The 25,397-nt window shown below is 38.7% G+C and overlaps 1 protein-coding gene and 1 pseudogene across 1 annotated transcript; one reads left to right on the top strand and one right to left on the bottom strand.

Moving 5' to 3' along the window:
• Positions 1 to 4,503: 4,503 nt before the first annotated feature.
• Positions 4,504 to 5,164, top strand: LOC140951503 (uncharacterized; annotated as a pseudogene).
• Positions 5,165 to 5,384: 220 nt separating this feature from the next.
• On the bottom strand, positions 5,385 to 23,959 carry LOC140953020 (serine/threonine-protein kinase Sgk1-like). The gene is made up of 20 exons (XM_073402487.1): positions 23,574 to 23,959; positions 22,509 to 22,595; positions 20,938 to 21,010; positions 20,095 to 20,170; positions 19,414 to 19,510; positions 18,467 to 18,513; positions 17,478 to 17,535; positions 16,773 to 16,856; positions 16,178 to 16,240; positions 15,332 to 15,400; positions 15,024 to 15,067; positions 13,775 to 13,843; positions 13,652 to 13,688; positions 12,125 to 12,211; positions 11,147 to 11,242; positions 10,400 to 10,507; positions 10,238 to 10,288; positions 9,563 to 9,652; positions 9,053 to 9,110; positions 5,385 to 7,751 (listed from the first exon to the last, which is right to left on the bottom strand). Exons 1-20 carry the CDS (start codon positions 23,643 to 23,645, stop codon positions 7,636 to 7,638), a joined length of 1,482 nt encoding a protein of 493 aa, XP_073258588.1. The 5' UTR covers positions 23,646 to 23,959; the 3' UTR covers positions 5,385 to 7,635.
• Positions 23,960 to 25,397: the final 1,438 nt, after the last annotated feature.

The following is a 25,397-nucleotide window of genomic DNA, read 5'->3' as shown; positions in this document are numbered from 1 at the left end:
GGACATCCTCGACGGAAGAATAATGACCCGGAAGCATCTCCAGGGAATCCCAAACACCGCGGAGTTTTTCATTTCGAACGTAAAATCGAAACTGTTGAATATTATTCCAACTATGCGGATAATGGATCTCGGTCAAAGCCACTTCCCATTCGCCTGTGAGGTTTAGGGTTTGTGGTAAACTAACTCGGTACTCTGTTAATGTGTTATGAGGAAATTTATCAAGACTGCTATTGCTAGGGAGATGCAGATAAAACTGTGTTACCTCCATCGTACCCTGTGTTGAAATGAACTTTTTAATCTGGGTATTCTTAATTTATTAGAAACCGCACACCATTCATTTTATATTTCCTTTTCTTTTATTCACTACACAAAAAACGCATAAATTACAACTTCAAAATATCACTTTCTTGAACCCAGGAATCAAATTTTGGGTCTTCGTATCCTTTCCATCTCACAAGATACTCTACTACTCCTTTACGCTTTCTCTTCCGCAAAATCTTTTCGACGCGGTACACATCATCGTTCTTAATAATTTTCTGCAATTCAGGCTCATAAAATGTTCCATCTAAGATTTCACCTGCATCATCTTTTAGTTTATAAACGGGTACTTGACGACCCATTCGCTTGTAAACAGTAAAAATTTCTTCCGTAAAATTAGGTAAGTATGATTTTTCAAACATTCTCTTTACGTTGCTAATCCTGACGCGATCTCCCACTTGAAATTTAAATCGCACAGACTTTTGAACATCATCCCCATACAAAGTATCCCACACTTGAGCTTCATTCGTTTTAGTCACCTGACTCGGTTTCATTTTAATACTTCGGTGGTAGGTGTTATTGTAAGAAGATACTAAATGGGATAATACATTGATATAGGTGAGAGTGTTTTTGGCCGTGAAATATTTGTACATCTTATTCTTAAATGTTCGGTTAAAACGCTCAACCACTAAGGCTTTGAGCCCAGAGTTAACAGTAAAAAAGTCAATGTTGTTGTCACGCAGAAATTTCTGGAACAAACGATTTAGGAACTCTGTTCCCTGATCCGTCTGCAGTTTGGTAGGTTTTCGACCAGTAGAAAGGATCTTTTGAAAGGCTTTGACCAGTTCTTGACCTTGTTTTGTCTTCAAAGGTAACACAAAAGCGTACTTGCTGAAGATATCTATACAAGTCAGTAGGTATTTATAACCCTTGTTGTAGCGACTGAGATTTTGAAGATCGACCAAATCCGCTTGAAATTGGGCATCTATTCCAGGAACGATGACTCGGCTTCTCTTGTAACGTCTTCGCGCGGGCTTGTGAAGAGTAAAAACATCTTGCTGACTCAACCATTCTCGGACTTGTTTACGCGATATCTTGTTCTTTCCTTTCTCTTTAACTGCTCTGTAAACAGCATCTAAACCACCGAAGCTTGCGGGTTGACTTGGGTCGAGATAAATGCTGGTCAGTGTTTTCTCCATCACAGAACTCGGAATTTTGTACGACCACTCTACCCCCACAGCAGGCTAATACGCAACGAATGCGGCTAAAGATGTGTTCAAATCCAAAAGTGGACGAAGGAGGACAGCAACCCATCGCTGATGATCGCTATGAAGGTTCAAACCCGAATGATTTCTTTCCTCTTGGTGTTTACTTATATAGCTACTCTCGAATCTGGGTGAGAGTGGGCACGAGAAAATTAAATAATAGTTCCCATTCCTCCTCGGTTAATTCTAGCTGATCCGCGAAGTTCAAAAAAACCACCAATCGTCCCCAGTTTACTTTTGAAAAGACCTCAGAGTGGAGTTTTTTCAACTTTTCTAGACTCGAACCCGGCATATCTTTAACTTTTTGTTGAAGCATTTCCATTTCACTTGAAGACACTTTCAATGTTTTGGCTTGTGCGCGATACAGAGAAAAGTCGACTCGAAGCAAAGACAGAGAAAGCCCCATCTTGACTAAGACAGAGACAAACACACACTGACTCACAACTTAGATATAAACAAATTTTATTACTTTTAGAAACAAAGCTTATTTTGAATGTCATTAATTATAAAGTCAAGGTCCATTGGTTGTTCATCTTTCCTCACAACTCTCTCAGGGCATTGCACTTCAACTTGGCTGTCAATTTCCACAGCACTGGGATCTTTGCACTTCAGTCCATGTAAGGTCCGTAGTAAATAGCATACAGAATTCGATCTTCTAACTCACCATAATCTTCGAGTTCCAAGGAAGTGAGATAGATGTTAGTCCAAGGCAGCTTTGGTAATTCGGTCACGTACGCTTCCCATGTTTTGCCAAGTTTGAAACCAAGAGCACTGCACACACTTTCAGCCGTTTTTAAGATAACATTGAGGTCAATTTGTTCCACCACTTCATCATGGTAATACATCCATGCGTCATCATTATCCATCATCAGGCAAGAATGTTCGTTTTGACTTGGGTGTTGAATAGCACAACCGTGGCAGCGATTCAGCTTTTGTTCTTGGATGAGTTTGTCAACCGTAGCCGCATAAGTCAGTTGGAACACATGACCGATAAGGCTAGCTACCCGTTGACGTTGGAGTTTTTCCACTTCATCTACTGTCAGAAGCGGTGTAGCGCTCGATTCGACTTGCATGTTTGGAGTAATGTTTTAAAAAATATTGGTGATAATAAGACTTTTTCCTTAGCAAAGCGATTGCAAGAATAAAATACTGAAGAGAAAGCGTGCTTTTATGTTAAGCACATAATAGATTGTTTACTATCCAATCAGGGTTAAAAGAGCCCAGGCAAGTCTAAGCAAGCCTATTGTTCCTATTGTAGTAGAGTGACGCTCATTAGTAAACCTATCCACCTCATTATATATGGAGGAAGACACTTAATTAGTATGCAGGAAATCCAAATTAGTATGCAGGAAGACACTTATACATATTAATAAAGGGAATCCACTTTTTCCCCAGGTTATAACAATCGGTGACGTCATAGACTAGACCTAGCTAGACCGTGCTAGACACTAACGAGGCTTATCTCACAACATAGTATACTACTATCGGATCTTGAAAAAAGGAAAGCTATTAACACATGGTATTCTTGTTGTAATGTTGTCAAAACTACCAAAACAACTCTGATCTACTGCCATAACAGCACCCTTACTGCATGTTGACCGAGTTTAGCCTGCGTAGCAGGCGCTTGGAAGAGGGGGGAGGTACACAATAGGGAGGAGGGAGAAATGGCCCGAAAAAGTAGGGAGGAGGGAGAAATTGGCTGGAAAAGTAGGGAGGAGGGAGGAATTGACTGAAAAAGTTGGGAGGAGGGAAATTTACGCTCCTGTACCTCCCCCCTCTTGGAAGTAGTGGGCACAAGAAAAAAACGGGCGCGCGAGAAGGCGACACCCTTCGCGTGTCTCCCTCGCGCGCGTTCCCGTTCTCTCTTTCGCCCAAGTGCCTGCTACGCAAGCTAGATCGAGTATGATAATGAAAACAAACTTATTCTGACTCAGATAAGGTGTGGAAAGCAGTGAACGAAGCATGCAATCGGAACTCATCTTCAGAGAGTATTCAGTGTATTATCTCTGATGGTGTTCAGCATATAACATCCCAATCCATTGCTTCTTCAATGAATAGCTTCTTTGCTTCCATTGACCGAATTCTAGAAAGTAGAATACAGGCTTCCGTCTTGAATTTAAATTCCATTTCAAAACACCCGCTTTTCCAGTTCGAGTTGACTGAATTGGATCAATCATTTGTGCTTGAGCAGCTTTTGTCATTGAAAGCAAACAAAGCGATTGGTCTTGACAAAATTAGCGCGAGACTTATTAAAATCTCAGCTCACACAATTGCACCATCTGTTGTTAAACTTTTGAATCTTTCAATTCGCACTAGTCAATTTCCCAAATTGTGGAAATGCGCGCAAATCACGGCATTGTTTAAGTCAGGTGACAGGACCAACGTTTCCAACTACCGCCCCATCTCAATCCTCCCTACACTAAGCAAGATTTTGAAGAGAGCGGTACACTTGCAGTTGTATCAGTACTTGATTACCAATAATTTATTGTCCAACAAGCAGTTTGGTTTCCGGAAGGGTTTCTCAACTACAACAGCTTTGACCTCATTTGCTGATGAAGTGCTCTGAAACATGGAACAAGGAAAGCTTTGCGGGGCCGTGTTCATCGATCTAACCAAGGCATTTGACACGGTAGACCATCAAATAATGTTATGCAAGCTATCCGAGATCGGCCTTTCTGAAACAGCTCTTCATTGGTTCCGTTCTTACTTAACTGGTAGACAACAGCGCACATCATGTGGAAATGAGTTATCTGAAGAGCTTCCAGTCACGCATGGGGTGCCACAGGGTAGCATTCTAGGGCCTCTGTTGTTTGTGATGTACATAAATAACTTGCCAAATGTGCTTAACTCCTGGTACGCGTCACTTTATGCAGACGACACTGTAATTTATTACTATGGTACATCCTCAAAGGAGTTGAGTGATAAGTTAAATAACTATCTACTGGGTGTGGCAAAATGGCTTCATGATCCCAAACTGACTTTAAATTTGGACAAAACTAAATGCATGCTTATCGGTAGTAATAGGAAACGCGAAAGCAAAGTAGATTTGACTGTTTCAATTTTAGATCATAGTATAAGTAATGTTCGCAGCTTTAAATACCTCGGTATACATATATCTTCGGATTTCACATGGCCTGATCATATTGAACACCTAACTGGGAAAATCAATCAGAGGCTTGGGCTTCTCAAGCGTATAAAGCATTTATTGCCTTTCAGGGCGCGTCTTCTTTTATTACCCTTATGTCTAGTTTGCAAGTTTTGCAAAATAAGGCCGCTAAAGTTATTTTAAATAGACCATTGTACTCATCCTCCACTGAGGCATTAGCCGTTCTCAAGTGGCTGCCTCTAGAGATAAGGCGATTTCAAAGAAGGTGTGTACACGTATACAAATGCATCAATGGCCTAATTAATCACGATATGGACTTGATTAGACAAGAACACTTCATAGGCATAATACACGTAACAAAGGCAATTTTAGATTACCACGTGTCAAAAGAAATTGGGGGAAGCAAAGAACACAATATCATGCCGTTTCCGATTTTAACTCCCTCAGTCAGACGATCAAAGACTCAAGGAATGTAAATAGTTTTAAACGTAATGTTTTTAAGTTTTTAATATAGCTACTTACGTTTAATTTCTACTTATACCTATTTTTAATTTTTTATGCATTTTTTGTATCTTTTTAATCCCTTTGTAATTTTATAGCTTTTTTTTGTTTTTTCTTTTATGAAAAAGTTTCCTCAATAAAGATGATTATTATTATTAGCGTACTCAGCCCCATCGGGGTTTGCACTTTCCAACAGTCATGTTTCCTATCGTTAGTCCAACTTGTCAAATACAAAACAAATTACACTGTTATTCGGATAGAGGAATTTTTATTTACGTTCACGCACATTAACACATACAGATAAAAACCGGAATTCAAAGCGTGATCACTAAAACTTCACTCTCATAGCCTAAAAGAAGGCTAGTTAAGTACTATGGAAACTCTTTCAGTGTAAAAAGTGTAGCTAAGTGTACTAGAAGAGCTAATCAATCAAGTGTGTCAGCTAACCAAGCAAATGAAAGACAACGAGTGCGTGTCCATGGAAAAAAATTCGTCAGTGGCGGATCTCAGAACCCGAGAGAGGACGGGGTGGGGGGATCCCCTATTTTTGGACCAGTTCCGAGGCCCGTATGGCTCAACAACTGAGATAATTCGTTTCGACTAGAAAGCGGGAGCTAACCCCCTTTAGCTTTAAGGTCTCGATCTGTCACCGCAGGAGTAGAGAGGACTGCACCAGGTGATTCTACTCAGCCAATCCGTGCTCATAATTACCAACCGTTTTACAGTAAGCTAACGGCATTTGCAAGACAACACGAAAAGGCTGGATCAAGCTTTAACCATGGGATATTTTCCACAAAACACCGGCACAATAGGAAAGAGGTAGCGAAGCATGGACGAAAGTTCTCTGAATTTAAAATATTAAGGAAAGAGGAAAAACTTGGATTTTTCCCCCTCCTCAAGTCTTCCTTAAGTAAATGGAAGTACTGAATCGACGTTGTTAATTTCAACGTCTTTATACCTAAAACCTAAGTGCCGAAGTACAATAATAAGCTAATACATAAATAATGACAACTTTTTACAATCTCTAATGGACAAATTTGAAGAGCCCTAGCATGTAAGTGCCAATAAATTAAACCTAAAGGATACTTTTTCAATCAATTTGAATGTCTGGACTCGTCCTTTTTTACTCAATTCAACTTGTAGTTACCATGGCTAGCAACAGAGATGCAAGGACATAATTCCGTAATCATTTTGGTTCGTTTCGGAAAAAGTATGCCACACCCACAATACTTGTCAAATTTCGTTGAAACACTACACTGAAAGTGAGGATTTTTCATTTTACGCCTTCTCAACCAACTTATCTTACTTTTCCCCGAGTGTAGCTCTTCTCTCCTTCCCCAATGTTGAGATTCGCGTATATTTGCAAATGGGTGATATGTGAATCAACATTGGGGAGGGCGTAACGTCACGTGTTTCAACAAATGCGACGAGTATTGTAGCTTAAGTGACTTCAGAAAGGTAATTTTAGGCTCTTTTGCCAAGTTTCGAGCCCAGGAAATAAAAGTTTTAAGATAAAGATTCTTCTGGCCTGCCTTTCCTCAACTAAGCCTCTTTCTAGAAGTTTGTCGAGAAAGTTCAAGTTATCCATGTTCAAGTTATGGTACAACCGTAGTTTTATCCAAAGACACTAAAGTCAAAACTCTATAAATCGGACAAAAGGGTCAGGTCTAATGAGGGTGTTTACTATTATACGCGTTATTGACCAAGCTTGAGGTCAAGCAATCTTGACCGAACAAGCTTGGTTAATAAAGGATTTCAGTGTTATAAGACCAAAAGAAAATATATTTTCGCAAGAACAAAACGGGCAATCCCGAGTACCCGCACGGGTAGCCAATCAGAACGCAGGATTCGCTTCATCTTTTGCCCGCGCTCGGGAGGCCGGCCATATAATAAACATGGCGATTGTACAAAATGCAACCTCTTTGGATCGAAAGGACTGTTCGTTTTATCTACTACCGTAATAGAGATGTGTCCGTGTACTCTTAAGTTTGGTAAGTTAAACTCCCCATCGAAAAAAATCGCGCCTTTTCATCTTACGCGACAATTGGAAATCTGACCAAACTAGTTTTACTTCTTTGTTAAGTTAGATTTACTGTAATAACGTTTAAATACTATGACACACCACCCAATGCGCATGCCACACCAAACCACGCGACCAGCCAGCTACCCGTTGCATACTCGAAGTGTTTCGCCATAAATTTAAGGGGAGACTGTGCGAAAACTTTCCCCGTAGTTACCAAGAAGCTGTTTCGCTTGCAAAAAAGACGATCCAGAGGAAACAACCGGTCACTGTAAGACAGTGAAAGCTCCGTCAACCAAAGAGGAGTGCTAAGGAATCCAAACATCGTGCCCTCGACCTTCGTGGCGGGTGTAATAAGTCCTGTGATCTCCATGACTCAACAGCACAGGCAATATTTCAGTCTCTAAATAAATCTTTACTTCATCAAACAGCACACAAACTAGCAGAAGCACTTTTTTTATCTGTTTATCTCTCGCTGAAGCCTCTCATTCGTGTAGCACTTCCTCCATTGGAGCCACGTAAGTAAAACCCACAAAAGCATCGTCGGGATCGTCAACGCTGGCACTTAAGAATGTTGAGTCAGCAGATTTGCCCACTGATCCTGTCGTAATCAAGTCCAAAAGCAAACAGTTAGCAGCATAAAGGCATTTTTCTGAAGTTGCTTAGGGTCTCATGATCAGTCCACATGGAGAAAGAATGGAAAACCTGAAAACCTGTTTGTGACTTAAAAGGGGCTATCTCACGATGATATGGCTGCATGTTTTTGGCCAATTCTGTGCTGAAGTGCTAAAGTCATTGCTTAATGCGTTTACCCATACAAAAAATGCTCCGGTAGAGTTATGAAATAGATATCAAATAAATTTCATCAGGGAGCACTAACCGTCATAATTTTTTGGGTGATATTTTGCAGGAATAGTATTAGAACTTGAGGTTGGGCCAACTTTTTCAAGTCTCAATCCATGTGTTCATCCTTGCCATCCGAGGCAACAGACAACAGGAAACAGTTTCAATGCCTAAATATAGTCTTAACTAAGAAAAGTGGACCATTATTATACTTTTGGAATTCAATTCATGCAAAATTTTTTTTAGCCATATTCCCCTTAACAGATCTCCATGCAAATATACAAAGCCCTGTCAACGACTAAAGCAGTCCTAAAGTTTTGCTAAAACAATTCCAACCTCTCTTTTCCTACCTAAAAAGAAATTAAAATACTACAATTTCTTATAATTTCGGGCACACAAACACACATTTGTTGGTCCATTTGGTGCTCAAAAGCCAGAAAGAGTGATTAAAAATCCGCGTCCCCCCTCTCCTCCTTCCTAAACAATGGTATTTTTCCCGCCCGACATTTTCCCGCGCTTGATACAACTAACAAGCTTTTGCATTTTTAAGGGCTGTCAATTGAACATTTGAGGGAAACTGTTTTGTGTTTGTTGTGTTTGCATTCGAGATCAAAGTTTCAATAATTTTGAAAATAACACAATGAAACTCTATCACTTAACGAGGCACAATTGACGGTTTGTGGGCTAGCAACTGTGCTACCTATTCAACAGGTCTGGATTTTAAAATTTGTCTTCGGACCCAAAAAGTTTCCGGGCCCTTTGAGAAATGGACCCCTGATCTGTGTGCCGGATATTTTTGCCTGAAATCATTCCCCGCGCGTCCCCCTGGTCAAAAGTTAAATGGTCAACCCCCCAAAAAGATCAGTTGCCTGATTTGACAGCTTGACACATTTCGGATACTTTTTTCTGATCACTGATTGGTTCATTCCAGTCAGTTTGAGTAAGGGGTAGAATAAAATTTTCCATTTTTCCTCCTGTGACGACTAAGCCCAGGCCAGTCTTAAAGAATTTTAAACTTTGTCTAATAAACGTTTCCACACAGATGTCGAGATAACGTACCTGGTACTGGTTCTCGAACAAACTCGGGATCAAAATGTCTCAGGTCCAGTTGGCCTGTCTATTGGTAAAACACAGGGCAAAAGAATATCCGTTTAAAACCACGTTTTTCAGTCAAAGCTACACAAAAGTCGAACCTCCACTAGCGGCTACCTCTCCACAAAGCCCACCCTTCTACAACCGCCACTATTTTTGTCCCGGAGGACAGTCCATACATTTTTAAAGAAAACTCTACAGCTCAGAGCAAAAATTAAGGAAACGAAACGAATATTTCGTCCAAATCACTCAGACTTCATCAGCCTTGTATTCGTTTCGTTCCGTTTTCTTAATTTTTGCTCTGAGTTTTGGAATTGTCTATACTAAATGTCTTCGTCAGAGTAGGTGAAAAAACGTTTTGCTAAGTCTACGCATTGACTCTTGTTTAAACCTCTCTACAACGGTCAAGGCAACTAAAGCGTGCCCCCAACTGTCATATATATTATCAAGTCTTAGAGGTTTCAGAATCCAACTTACCACATTAGGATTATAGGGCGGCTCAATTTTTTTGTCATACAACAACTGCCAGTCGATGTTTCGAAAAAATGGATGCCCCTTGATATCTTCCTAAAAAAGAGGTTCAAGGCACAGTATTACAGAGTATCTTTGTAAACAGTACATAATGATTTTAGCCCGTGAATGGGCTTCCAAGGGGAGGGGGGGAGTCGTGTTGTGTAGGGATGGGAGGGGCGCGGTAACATTTGCAAGAGCGATTTGTTTTAGTAACGGCAAAAAGTAATAAACTAAATAAACAAAGGCCAATCAGTACTAAAAATAAGTGGGCGATACAGTAAAACCAATCAGATCTGTTTATTGATGTTGCCGGCACCGCGAACGAATAGCCTACCACACAAAAGGCTTTTAATATTTAGCCCACCTGAAATCCCTTATCCCTTCTCTTTCGAACGCCTGCCACACAGGCTAAAGTTCGTTGGGCTTCGTCCCGCGTTCCTCGCCTTGCCACAAAGGAAAGCGTGACGGGCACCTAAGGACGTCTTCGTGACATAATTACGAAAAGAAAAGGCCACTTCCGAGTTCCAAAAACCCTCATTTTCAAAATGAGGCCAAGTGCACAACCTTTCTTGTAATACCTCGTTTTGAGACAGAGGCCCGGGGGAACTCGGAATTGGCCTATTGCTGATTAAAACTTACAAAGCCGTTTTCTCCGACTCCGAGTCTCTTTGAGCGGTCTTTTTGAAGAAGCTGTGAAATAGCAGAAAGAAGAGCATTTTACCCATCGTGGTTTTAAACAGATATACGCTTTGTTTCTAAGTGCATTCTCCTCGTCTAAAAAATGATAAAAACAAAACTTACACTTTCAAGAACATTTCTTGCACTAGCTGATATGTTGGTCCGAAGACGAAGAGGCTTGTGGAGGATATTTTCATACATTTCTGCTGTATCCCGACTATAAAAAGGCGGCTAAAACGAAGAAAGTAAAACACATAATAATTTAGATGCTTTGTTCAATTTTTTTTTACGGTGTACTTGTTTGAGAAATATGAAATAACCCCTCTGGCCCCTTTTAAATAAATGGTGCGGTCCAGTTTGAGTTATATCCTCTCCTTTATCCGACTTCAATTTTCCTTTGTTTTACCCTCATTATCTAGAATTACTTAAAAGTGTAAATTGAATTAAGGAAATTTAACCACAACATAAACACTATTCGACTGCATATGTAAAGGCCTCTTTTAACACTAAAATTCCTTCGTATACATGCACCGCAGTTCTAGCTTCAAAGCTTCATTCTAGCTTCAAGTCTTAGGGTATACAGACGTTTTGCGGCTTTAGCAATGATACAGCCCTAGCAGTCGCTGTTTCCATCCACAACATATGTAATTTCTCATGTTTGTACCAGCGAGTAGCTTAGTAGGGACCGCTTTATCCTTTTTGCGCGTTTCTAGTCCTTTTTTTAAGTCAGTGTTACTATAAGGAGAAATAAAATGTTGTTCACTTTCTGAGTCAACTTGCAATCAGCAAGGTTGCTTCAGTAACCGAGTCTAAGTGGTGCTTTGATATTTAATCAGTAAGTAGTTTGAAGCAGTGCAAAATCGTTCTTACCAAACCATACATCATTTCGTATAAGACAGCACCCAGACACCACCAATCCACTGTTTTGTCATATTCTTGTTTCCGAAGAACTTCTGGAGCTAAGTACTGAATACAAAAACATAGAGTTAACCTAAGCATCGAAGACACTGAAAAACATGTTTGACTTAGGGCGTCAAATAGGAGAAGATATTTATCAAGTACTCAAATTTTCTCGTTAAAATCACACAAGTGAATAGCTAGCCGCAAAATCTCGCTAACAGAACAATGTTTTGGAGGTGAATAGAGTGTTTTCTCCACGACCACATCGAACTCTAAAATCAAAATAGCGAGGTCCCCTGAACTTTTATCGACACCTGGTTGAAGGTGACCTAGAAATAAATCATTAGAAACGTTTGTAGCCCCGTAGCGTCTTTCATTTTGAAATACAACATCTTGAATTACCGAATTATAGACTTCATCATGAAGTATAACAAGATAGAGCTAAGGAACTAACTTTATACCTAATGATTAAGACAAAATCACGTTCCTGTAAGGGTGTGACCAGCAAAAAACACCCACAAAATATGCGTGCAGGATATGACTACAATCCTGCGTTACAAAATTAAACATTACCAAGTCTGTGTGATCAGACGAAACCCGTCGGAGAAATAAAGTAAGTAAACAAGATCCCCGCGTTACTTTGTGCTGCTCACTAGTGTTCATTTCAAACAATTAAAAAAAATTGAAAAAATTGAAAAGATTTCTCCGTACGATTTTCAGTTTAAACATTTCAAGCAGTAAAAAATGTGTTGATGAGCATGTATAATAGCTCACAAGCACAAGAAAGCATTTTTATCGCGAAAGTGAAATCCAGATGTGTTCGTTGATTTGCGGTCGTCATATCAGTCTCCCGTTTTCCATGAAGACGTCCTGAAAACGAGGGTTGCGCCTTTACTAGGGAGCTATGAATGGTGTTCATAGCGCCTCAGTTATCTTAGATTATCCTACCTCTGGTGTGCCGCAGAATGTCGATGTAGTTCCAGAGGGTTCTATTCCTTCTTTACAGAGACCAAAGTCCGTTAAAACTACATGACCCTGTAAAAAATTGACACATGTAGAAAACAGATCGTGTTGTCTTCAACGAAGTTATAAACTAGTCTTTCTTCAACTTTTGGTCAGACATTTTTCTGAAGTGGTCTACCTTCACTACGTTTGTACGATCTTGGCTGCTAGTGTCTAATTACTCTAGCCTGTAAACAGGCTCTCCACTGGAATGAGGACGAAAAGACGGCTACAAAGCGCGAGGAGAGCACCCCTCCCCCTCCCCCTCCCCCCCCCCCCCCCCCCCCCCCCAAGGAGCCCAACTAGCTCCTATTCGTGGTAAAACGTTGCACTATCCTGGGTGACAGAGCTCTTTTTTCCTTCTCCTTAATCTAGGAAGAAAAAAAGAAAGAAGCGCAACGCACCGATAAAAAAACCGTTTCGGAAGCTGTCTCAAACCCGAAACCCAGTTCATTTTATCCTGGATATTTTAAGAAACGGACATCTGGTGCCAGGGTAACGTAGCACCTGTTGGCAGTCCAAAATGCGGCTCAATGAACTTATATTAATATCCCTGTACTTTTTTCTGGTTTATGCAAAAACCAGCCAGCAAAATGGATTCAAAATTCAAAAGCGGAAATTCTGTTGTTTAAAAGGGCACGGCAGAGCTAAGGGTGAGTTCGACTGACCTTATATGGAATATGAATACATTCTGGATTATTCCAGAATAGTCTTCACTAAAAACAACCAACCAACCAACAAAGCGACAAAAAAAACACAACGAAAAAATTCTGTTTTCAGAATACTTTTACAAATATGATCTCGACTATCAAAATTGTTGACACCAGGAAAACTGTTATATGGATGACATTTTGCTTGGTGGAAAACAGTTTAACTTGAAGAGAACAGAAAACTGTTTGCATTAGAGGTAAAGCGGACTGAGAAATTTAAGAATAGTTTTCTCCCTTTCCTTTTGAAAAGAGACATGCCAAAAAGGCTTCGTTTCTGCTCCAGTAAGTTTTTTTCATTGTATGCGGAGCGCCACGACTTCCTCGTTCAGGTAAATGCCGTTTACTGTCACCGAAGAAGTCCCCCATTATCTTTGCTGTTGTGAAATCCGGCCACCACACGAGGAAAATGAAGACACTATAATCCATACTTTAAACGACTGCACATATTCCTATCTCGGAATTGGAACAGTAGGCCAATCGAACGTACCCTAAACCTTAGTGAAGCCGGGTATAGAAAGCGCAAAGTATGAGTAGGCAAGAGACCAAAAAGATGATGTTACACGGAACTATTCGCATCGACTATTTTTAACGCAGCACAGCGTTGCGAAGCTGAGACAATGTTGTAACCATTCGAAACAATTTCGCAACAATGTTGCAACGCTGTGTTGCGCCAAACATCGTCGTTGCGAATCGTCTCGTGATACATCACCTTTAAATATACCTGTGGGTTATCGCATGCATAAAAAGAAAACACACCACTTACCCTGCCATCTAGAAGAATATTTTCTGGTTTCAAATCTCTGTAAGAAGAAAAAAAGAAGTTTCAATAAAATAGAAAAATAGAAAATAAGTAACCAAATAATTATGCAAAAAAAACTTCCCTAACCTGTAAATTATTTGAAGAGAATGAAGGTACCCAATTGCTGATGCTATTTCTGCCGCATAGAATCTCGCCCTAGAAAAAATAGGGATTAATAAAATAAATAATAAAGTAAAAATAGACATGTAGCATTCAATTCTACCATGAAAGATTATTTATTAGATAATAGGTTAGAAAATGCGAACGAGGTGATTCGTGAGATAGACAAATGCACCTGATTATGAAAATGTTATAAACAATTACTGGATGAGGTTTTTGTAATATCCGGAATAATCAAGGTCGAGGTAAGTGTTTTCAGCCGAAGCCGAAGGCTGAGGCTGATAAAACTAACCGAGACGAATCGAGAAGCCATTCTTACTTCGCTGTCCGCATACTTGACATTGCTGTCCGTGCACTTGACATTGCTCTTGGAAATCATGCATTGCGCGCGCAACCTACAGATTATTCACTAATCTGTAGGTACAGATTAGTGAATAATCTGTAGGTTGCGCTGTTTCCAAGAATTAACTGTAGGCTGTTAGCCAACGAGAAGACAGATGGTGACTACAATGTATAATAATAATAATTATGATAACGCACTGTCTGTCACATGGGCATGCTTGATTTAATAAGGGAATGGTAGCCTGCAGAACAAACGCTGAGTGTTCGCGTTTTTCAGGCGAGCACAAAGCCGCCGGCGCGGAGCGCGAGCGTGTCTCGCCCTCCACGCCCACTTCGTGCACGCCAGAAAAAGACAAAACAACAGAGCCTGTTTTGCAGGTGTTGTTTTTTCCCTGCCTTCTCCCATGACACTTGCCTTTGCTCGCCTAAAAAACGCGAAAAAAGAGACACACGTTCTGCGGGCTAAGAGAATTGTAACTGTCACTGAGTGCACTCTTCAGTTTTTTAAGAAGATTAGAAAAGAAAAACACGAGAAAGGTGTTCAGAGAAGCAAGGAAAGACGCAAGTTTTTCTCACACTTCTCGAACGTTTTTGAAAGTTTCAAGTTCATACATAACTCCATGCAGAGTACAAAAGAAGTTGAACATTTCCTTTTGAGATAACTAAGCCCTCGTAGCAGGGATTAGTGACTGGGGTAAAGGGATGAAGAAAATCGGCGCGCTTTAGAACTTGACAATGCCAAGAGCAAGCTACCGTTCTCTTGATGTAAGAGGAAAGGCGCTGATACACACGCAAATTTGAAAAAATCCAAAACCAGCATTAATAGCTTTCTTTTTAGAGCACTGGCCACCTGAATAAGATATATTTCACTGACCTTGCTTCAGGAAAGTATCTCTCTTTTTGTAAATGAAAGAACAACTAACAAAAAAAGTAGAAATCAAAAATGATCAGAATAGTGGCTGTGAGTCGAAAGACACTAATCATGTAATGATGGTTGTTATTGAAAAGATGACATAAGAATTCGTCTTTGCATCAATATGAACTTGTTTTCAGATCTCAATCAAACTTGGAGCAGCATACCTTACCAGAAATTCTTCCTCTGATAATTGAATGGATAATAAAATTCTTGGTTGCTATTTATAACAAGCTATGAAAAAGAATTTAATAACCAACATCCTTTACCTCTCCGCCATTTACATAATCCAAGACAAAGTAGAGTTTGTCCCTGGTTTGAAATGAATAATGTAATCCCTAAAAGTTAAAAAAAAGCTGATTAAGAAAGTTAAATTTACTTTAATTACTTGAGCAGATAAAACACAAAGGCTAGTGGGTCTGCCCAAATAAGGGAAATAAAATTTTTAAAATAAACATTTAACAAACGCGAAGAAAGTCTCCTGATAGGAGACAAACAAGGTCGTGAGTTTTTTTTTGATCTACAATAATATTGTCCTAGGTGCTGAGCTCATAGAACTACTATTAGAAACAACTGCAACAAGTGGGTCAGGGTAGGACTTAAACTCCGACAGGGCCTCCAATTGTAGGTCTAGCAATCTTGGACCACTAGGCCGTATTGCTGTATAGCCTATAAAGTAGACGTATATACTCTGTCATTGTCTTCTCCACCCAAAAATAGTGGAGAGATGCTACGACTGGAATAATGTCTTCATTCACAGGCTATGTTGCTGTAGGCAGAGCACAGCACTACCACAGTTGAGACAGAAAGACAATATTCACCCTCAATACAAAGGAAAAAATCCCTTAGGAGAGGGATCAACTATTTGCTTGGAGCCGATGTCTGCTCACACAGAAATGGTATGGGCAGGACACATAGCAGTGCTGAAATCATCTTCATTTAAAACAGTGACTGTCTGGTTTTTAATAATGACAACTTAAAATATGAACTCACTGATCCTTCTGCAAATATTGTTTTTAACAAATCTGCCCCAAAATTTCAAACTAAAAGTACCATGGATGACAACAAAAATGAACTTATTGAATAATGATTAGTTCAAAATAAACAAGTCTTACCACTAGAAAAGGGTGCTTGACATTCATCAACAACACATTTCTTTCAGCCATAATATGCTTTGCCTGCAGGAAACATGGATAGAATGGAAGATTAAATAATAATAAAATCATGAGCTGCAACACCTGGTAAGTCTCAAAACGGAAATTGACCCAATTATTTGTTATTTGACACATATTTGCTAAAATGTACCGAAAAACAATGACATTGATCCATAAGGGAAACAAATTCTTGTTACATCTACATGTAATGTTTAGGAGTAAAAGGGCTGTAATGAAACAAAAAAATCTTAAATATTACTTATCAGCAAGTCTATAAAAAATATCTAAACATCACAGAAACAGAATAATATTTTCCTATCAAATTCTGCACACCAAAAACAAATCTACAAAATAAACAAGAACGGTTTGAAATAATAATTGGTAAGTTATTAGCAACTGCATAAAAAATATCTAAACGTCATAGAAACAGAATAATATTTTCCTATCAAATTCTGCACACCAAAAACAAATTTACAAAATAAACAATAATGGTTTGAAATAATAACTGGTAAGTTTGTTAATTCGTTTCATTTTGTTATGACCATAAATTACAGACCTCATTTCGTTTTCTTATTGCCGCTTTATTGAGAACCTTGATGGCATAGAACTGGTCTTCCTGTTTGTTCTTTGCAAGGAAGACCTAAAAAAATACCAAAACAGATGCAAAATATTAAGTTAAAGAAAAGACAAACAGACCTTGCAACACTTAACATGTTTTAGGCTCCTACAAAGCTTTTATTTGGCGCATCACACAACTACTCTACTAAAAAAAAAAAATGGCTGCTCATTGTATTCACACTACATTCCCTTCTTACCATTGTTAGAGTCTTGAGGAGGAGTGATTTGTGAGGACCGAAATAACGGTCAGCAGCCTAAGAGATTACACTCACCTTAGATCACAACTACTCAAGGATTTCAATTTTTTTGATTCGACATTATTTGAATTTGAAATTTTAGCGTCATTTTTACTTTCTTCATCAAATGACTGGCTTAACTTTCACTTAATCCTTTACTTAAAATATCCTCTAGATTTTCAAAACTGCCACAGAGAAATTATAACAGGGCCTCAAACATGCATATGCATGCAGAAAAACCATTTTAGGTGATTCCTGATTAAAAGGCTGCCAAATCATTCACTATACAGCTGTATTTCCCACTGTAGTATAAATTTTAGTGGATAAATTTAAGAACATATCCAAAGATCAAAGCATTTGAACATTTAGAGGAAAATTAGTTCAAAAGTTAATCTGGATAGTTTTACCTTGCCAAAACTTCCTTTGCCAATCACTTTAAGGAAGAGGAAATCACTTGGCTTGGCTCTGTGAATGGTAAAATATTAAAAGTACATGTTGACTGAGTTTTGGAAATGACTGCAATTAACCTATCTTAGTATACAGCTCCTCAAGCATATCCTTTCATGTATTAAGTATACAACTGAACAATGATTGCACTTCGCTTTGAATACAAATCCTTTTATTCAGCCTGATCCCTTAGATTTTATTTTACAGCTGAGAATATCATTCCCTATACTAGGGAGTTGAAAACTCTGGAGATTTGAAATCTGGAGACTGTTTCTTTTGTAGTACTTCCACTCAATATCAACTGACCCCACCCATGATATCCACAAATTGCTCCCCCCTTCCACCCCAGTCCTCAAGTCATAATTTGGGTGTGGCTCAGACCAGAATATCAACCAGTGGCTTCCATTGTTATACCCATAATGATGATATAACAAGATAATTTTATCGGTGATGAAATACATTCAAAATCATACTTTGCTTTATTTTTTTATTTTTTAAACCTTTCACTCCCAAGGAATAGGTCAAAATTAACAAGAACCTCCAACTTTCATGTTTTTGTAAAAATAATGCTAAAAATCAAATACGTGAAGGTTAAGTTGCCCGAGAGGTTTCATTTGAATAGGTTAACAAAGTCAAAAGTGAGAGATACCTGACAAGACTACATTATTCATTCTGGAAGTGAAGGAGTTAAAATTAATGTTCGGGAAATTTGGGCTAAATTAAAAACTAAAGCAAACAAATGACCAAAAGTCTATTATTTTTCTGTGAGACTTGGTGACCCATGGGGTAAACAAGGAGATTTGTGCCATATCAGAGAGATTCCTGGATAATCTAGAAGACATGACATTAATTTATTTTATAGAGGTATGTTATAATAAACTACCAAGAGTTCATTGTAAATGGAACTGGTACCATAATACCAAGTATTATTCTGTTGCCCTTTACTCACTTTTGATTATACGAATCTCCTAGATCAATTCTGTTCATATCCTTAGCCTAACAATAGAATAGGAAAAAAAGCTTTACATCACAATGTATTGTATGGATTTTCTTGAATTTGAGGGCTTTAGTTATGGAAGAGATCACATTGTGTTTTATGGACAATGTTTCAAACAGTTTTAGAAAAATGGGTACCAATTTGGATGCTTCAAGCCAGAGGGTATAAATCTACCCATGACAAATATCTAGTGCTATAAACGTTCATTTTTCAATCTCTTCAAAATGGCTAATGAACACCAAATAGGTTATCAAATTTTAAAACAGTGAAACCTTTAACATTAAGCAGACTGGGAGACACTCTTAATTCAGCAGACATGAACATCAACAAGTCCTGAAACTTATTCTTCCAGTATGTTCTATAAAATGAATCCATGTTGATGAGTGGGACTGTGAGGGCGAGAGGTCCCATGGACAATATACAGGGCTGACAATAAGATTTCAGTTTGCTGGGTATATGCAAAAATAAGTAAGTGGAGAATGGAACAACTAACAAGTTTTGCTTGTTCTGTTATTTTTCATTTTGTTTTAGGACTATGAAAGTGGCTGTGAGTCATGTTCACAGTTCTATTGGAATATCGGGCCTCCAGCCCTTAATGAGAGCCCCACGGATGTCCACTTACTTTAGGTTTCACTCTACAACCTTGAAAGTCTTCTCATAGCCCCAAAGTTGCTTTAGAAAAAATGAGCTACTTTATTAGCACTGTATCTTTTGGTCTGTTGTTGTTGTTTTTGTCTGTAAGTTATTGATTTCTAGTTTGATAGTATAAATAAATCATCTTCTTGTTTAAAAAGTATACGAGAAGAAGATAAGGTATGATGGGAACTTCAGTGAACATCCTCGAAGGGAGGTGTCTTTTATCTACATATTTTCCAAAATAACAATAATATTAAAAATACCAGTGAATCAGCCTCATCAGCTCCAAACTGCTCTGTGTCACCATTAATGTGAGCATTCTTTGGATTATCCAGTGACAAAAACAGACGCACATCAGGACTAAAGAGAGAAATACCAAACACCAGTGAGATTTTAAATGTTTATAGGCAAATTTCTGTTAAATAGCTAATACTGAATTTATTCAATTAAACCCCACGGCGTATACTAAATTTTTTGTGATTCAAGTGCGGCATTTACTTGAGGGCGGCGTTTATTTAAAGTCCAATTTGTTTCTTGCAAACAATAGTATGGTGACTGAAAATTTGAATTTTTAAAAACAGAAACATATATGCTTTAGTGCTTGTCTGAAAAGTCATTTTCTATATTGATCTCAATTTCACAATTTGCATGTAATACTACTGCAATACATAAAGTGAATAAAGTGAATTATATTCCTTTGAGCTTCTAAATCGCTAATGCACTGATCTTAATTGTCACATTGTTACAAATTATCGAGGAAAATAATTTTTTTAGGCTTGTTCAAACTTGTTTATGACTGCATTTGCTTTTTGAGTCTATTATTGGAATGAATCGAAGGCCACATCATCATTTATTACAGGGTGGCGTTTATTAATATTTCTCCATTTATTCGAAGGCGGCATTTATTCAAGGGCGGAGTTTAATTGAATAAATGTGGTACTCACTGTTCAATTGCATCAGGGTGGCTGATAATCTTGCTTGTAAACTCATTTAGTCCTTCTCGCCTCATCTTTATAAATTCTGATGAAACAATTATTGGATGAACATGTTTAACTTACAACTAATATTATTATTATCACTGCCCTAAATTTTTACGTTGCCAGGAAGAATTATTTTAAAACCACATCTTGATAAAATGACAATGTTTTGTTCCATATGGGCTGTAGGAAATATTTTGAAATTCCTCTATAATGTTTTGTACAGTGCCTAGAGCTTTCAAGACAACAGGATAACAAGCTGGTTGTTACTGTGTACTATTTCCAAGCCTCTGTTAGGGTGCCTGCAGACACAGGGGCGGATCCTGGATTTTTTTTAGGGGAAGGGTGCACTCGTCTCTTGCTCTACTTCAACACAAATAAACCACATAGTTTTTTTTTTTTTCGCAGAATACCAGTTGTATTAGAAAATCGCAGGTCATCTCGGGGGGGGGGGGTGCGCACCCCCTGCACCCTCCCCCTAGATCCACCCCTGAGACATCGATTCTGTCACACTGTCACATTTTCCATCAAATCATTGGTTTTTCAGGTGAAAACCTCACATATCATATTGTGCAGCACAATCTTTGGCATGTCTCTTTGCCACCACGTTGTGAAACTTGGAAATGCTCCAACTTCCACAAATGGCAATGCAATCATTGTGTTAAGCTCTAAGATTGTCCCTTCATCAATGGAGATTGTCATGACTTCCATTTTGTCGGAAATACCCGTACAGAGGCTTATTTCTGTATTTCTCTCATTTCGTCTCCAAAATATTTCATTTTATATGAGGCTTTAATAGGAAATACATACCCGGATCAAAGTTGTTTCCAAGTCGACGTTTTCCTGGTAACTTGATGTTCATGTCAGGATATACCTTCTTCATCTGAAAATAATAAAAAAAGTTTTAGTGTTAAGCCAAGCTCCAATGAATCTAGCCTGAGAAAACAGCCAACACTTTGTGACGCCACCCCTGGTTTCCACGTGAAATGATGTCTGAACAACGAGTGCAGAAATTCCATACTGATGATGTGTCACTACCCAGATCTCACTTTTTAAAATCATTTTTGCCTTTTTCTTTCTTTTTTTTCCAAAATTAACCCTTGAAGCCCCAGTATCCACATGCCAATTCTCCATACTGATCCCCGTATATTTGCTGGAAGGATTAATGCATTTAATACTTGGTGATTATTTTATCAATTCTGCTACCCTTTTCTTTTTAAGGTGTATGGAAAATGTTACGAGAAAATTGATGTAGGTCACTAGTAATCCATGGGTAAGTTTCAAAGAGGGTTCATAGACCTCCTGTGTAGGTTATGCCCTAGCCTGTTAGTCCAGGACTAATCAAGATCAATTTGATGATATATGATATTTGATGATGATGACGATGATCATCAGGGTACGGGGCAGGGGGGCTGGGGGGCTGCAGCCCCCCCCTGTCGGAAAAAAAATAGTATTATTCAGGAAAAACTGATGTACCGTTCGGGCAATTAAAGACACAGTAAAGGGTATTTTATTATTTAATATCTTGATTTATTTGTTTTCATCCTGCATCTCGCCTAATCTTCTAACTGATCTCTGTACTACTTCACGGGATGGCTGTTATTACTCGGAGTTAGAACATTGAGTTCTGCCGAGGGGCTGGGAGTGATAATCAAGACCACGCTGGGACTGGAACTGCGTATGAGTTGGCGGCCATGTTGATTTATGTCAGTTCTCGAGTGCATGTGCATGTAATCTGGTGGATTGAAGTATGTCTTTGTCGAAGTCTCGTAAAAGATCATATCGATACCATGTGAAATGTGAAGAATGCGAGAAAGAATTCGACTTCGACTATGTAGAAGCTCATTCCCGAATTGTTCCCAGCCTCCGAAAAGTGAAGTATCGCCGTTATTAACATTGAACGAAAGTATGCAAACAAGACAATGCAGAATAACATGCAAAGGATTATTGATATATTTGGGTGTCGAAGTAATCGTTCTTCATACTTCTTTTAGAGTTCAAATGGGTACGTTTTATCTCGCACTTCATGGTTTTGTATTTTAGAAATGTTCATCTCGATTTATCGAAAATATTTGCACTATTTTGAACGCCTGTGCTCTCACAGCATGGCGAAGAAAACTTGACGTCACAAAAGAATCATCTTGTGCATCTGTGACCAACAAGTTTCATTCGGGCAAATTATGTTCAGCCCCCCCAACAAAATTTTTCCCGTATGCCGGTGATGATGATGATGATGATGAGACTGACCTCTAGAATATGTAGATTGCAAAGAATCTCTTTATGCAAGGAAAGCCAATCACATAAATTCTGTAACAAAATTTTTTAGAAAATGTTATGCACCCAAGCCTGCAAGGAAATTGGTTCAAGTGTAATCCACCTACCTTTTCATACAAATTATAGAATTCATTGTATCTTCGAAAAATGAAGTAACTTCTGCCATCTGGGAGGTTGACAAGAACTTTGTAAACCTTCGTAATAAGAGATACAGTAATTCAGTACAAGGGAACCTTGATTTAAAGAACATCTATAAAACAAAGTCCTTGGTACAATGAACGATATTCCTTGCCCCGGTAAAGTATATAAAAAGGAAAAGAACCTCGATATAATGAAACCTCCTTATAACAAACATATTAATTTTTGTCAGTCCACTGGCCCTTTCGGTTATATCAAGGTTCCACCGTATGCAAGTAAACTTTTAAATTTGGTTAGAGGGGTGTGGGCACATATTAAATTTTAAGACTGTAATAAACTCTGTTGATATAGGCTACACAATTTTTTACCACCAGTGAAAGGCTTCAGAAATGATAGAAATTATCCTGGAGAATTATTGGGCCTCAATATACACCTACCACAAAAGTCCATTTTTCTAAATTATTTTATTTTTGTTGTTTACTTTATTTTTTGGCAATATTGAGATAAAAAGCTTGATTCGTAACGAGTAAATTTCAATCGAGAACAATTTATTTACCTCTAAAAAACCTTGTCAACCATACAAAGCAAACGTTTGTGGTTTATACAGGCATAAAATAAGCAAAATACATGCATTTTTGAGATTAACTGTACCATTTGAATAAACATAGCAAGAATAATTTGAGGGCGATAAATCCAAGCATATCGGTGATCGCGAAGTCGATTTCCAGACATGCACAAGTTGTTTTTGAGATACACTTTAATAAGAAATAATTTATTTTCTGCAGAAAACGAGAGTAATACGTGAACATTATATCGCGACCTATTGGCAGTATTAAAGAAGACGACCTAAATTAATCCATGAATAGAAAAAACTTGTAAACAGCGGGATTATCTTGTTTTTCGCCCTAATCTGACAACGCTATCACTTCCAACAACAAAGCAAACACAACAAGGAAATACTTCCAACACAACGGTTACAGCGAAGCTCATAAAGCGAAATTCAATTAGGGGAAAACAATTTGTAGCTTACTTACCGTAAAGCGTTTGGACTTTTCAGAGCTCAAAGTCTCCGAATCTGGCACAGTTACACCAATCTGTTGGGACATATTTCCTCGACAAAGAAATAAATATAAAATGTGGAAAAGATAATTTTGTCTTATCAGGAATCGGGGCTCGAACGAGCACAACCTTTGCGCAGAGGACCCCGACCTCCAGCGAATATCTCGGGTTTTTTGACGGCAGAAACAAATACTATATCTGCACAAATGATGTGGAAACGCTGTAGAAGATGATATCCATGCAGAACTGAATCTCCAGTGATACCATCCACTTTGGAGATACAAAACAGCTTTCGGACAAAGCTTGTAAACAACTTTGCTGAATGCGATAACTTTTTCTTTTGCTTAGCAGAGGGGGAAATGGGACCTAAAGGGTGCAACCTCGTCACCAGTTTCCTCCCGGCTTGGGCGGTGTTTGGAGCGCTTATAAATTAATCATGTTTTTGTTGCGTTCAATCCTTTTAATCATGTTTATCGTAGATATTCTTTTAACAAAAGTAGGAACAAAAATCTTAAAAAGTTAAAAGGCTTTAACTCAAGTATCTAAAATTCATTCAAATTTTACTTAACTTGATATTTACTTATTGTGAGAATTTTAAACAGCTTCACAAGAACATGTCCCCAAGGTATTGCATAAGTCTGTTAATGTGTTGTTCTTAAACTAACGCGTCTTATTTGGAAACACCGAACAAAAAACAACCAAATGGATAAATAAGGTTGTTTGTGAACGATAGTGACGTAAACTGGAGTACACAGTTCAAGCGGCCGCGGAAGTTTGAAGATAGTATTGTTCATGTTTACTGTCAAATGCACTGTTAGAGCAACCTCGTCCCTAGGGCTTTTCCCTTAAAAAATGAATGGGGCGCTGCCCCACCCATTTTTGCTGTTAGAGCTTTTGCTGTTAGCTTTTGCTGTTAGAGCTTTGAGGCCTGTTTTTTCTTCTTTTAAAGCAGCATATGTCCAACGTGCAAGCACAACAGCGAGAATAAGGGCGCTTGCTATACGAATGATTCTGCGAACTGTTCAAAGAAAAAGCGAATCCTGCGTTCTGATTGCTTATCCGAACAGTTCAAATGCCCACTCGAGATTTCCGGCGTTGGCCCCACCGTACGTTCACTTGGCCACATCATGAATAAATTCTTTATCGACCAAGCTTGTTCAGCCAAGAAAACTGGATATTTTCAAACAAGTCGAAGTTAATTTAATGTAGTATTTTTTAGCGCTAGCAGAGGCCTTGTTCTCCCTGGTATTCCTCTTCTGCTAGCAGGGAACTGTAGCCCATGTAGTGAGATGTTAAAAAATTTCTTCTGCTGTCCATGTGTTTTCTTAGTTTCTGCAAGAGCGGATAAAGGCCCTTTATTCTCTCTTGGTTTCTAGTAGCACTTGAGTGTTGTATCATGTGTTGTATCATTCTTTGCTACGTTAAATAATGGTAGTTTTTTTATATATATATCGTTGCTTCAAATTGTCATCAGTCAAGAGAGAATGAGCTCATTATCTCTTGCATCAGTATATCAAGACAGGGGCATATACCGCGTCTCCCAAATCGTTTTTATGCGGGCGAGTGACTTGATCACTAAATTTGCCTTTGATATCAGTATAATGACATAATAATTCCTCTTGGTCTAAAGAACGTATTCCTTAGCAGTGGCGGATCCAGGGGAGGGGCCTGGGGGGCCTGGCTTCCCCCTTTTTTAGACCAAACTGAGGCCTTATCTCAGGGTCTGGATGACTGCCCTCCCCCCCCCCCCCCCACCCCCCTCCTTAGCTCAAGGTCTGGATCCGGCACTGCTTAGACAG

The sequence above is a fragment of the Porites lutea genome, chromosome 11 (assembly GCF_958299795.1).
Source record: "Porites lutea chromosome 11, jaPorLute2.1, whole genome shotgun sequence".
Classification (NCBI taxonomy): Eukaryota; Metazoa; Cnidaria; class Anthozoa; order Scleractinia; family Poritidae; genus Porites; species Porites lutea.
This window is presented reverse-complemented; position numbering and strand designations above follow the sequence as displayed.

Excerpts from the sequence above, each read along its gene's own strand:
- LOC140953020 (XM_073402487.1), bottom strand. The coding sequence starts at position 23,645 with ATGTCCCAACAGATTGGTGTAACTGTGCCAGATTCGGAGACTTTGAGC. Across the intron at positions 22,596-23,573 it reads AAAAGTCCAAACGCTTTACG|GTTTACAAAGTTCTTGTCAA; the intron begins GTAAGTAAGCTA and ends CTTATTACGAAG. Across the intron at positions 12,212-13,651 it reads ATATTCTTCTAGATGGCAGG|GGTCATGTAGTTTTAACGGA; the intron begins GTAAGTGGTGTG and ends AATTTTTTACAG.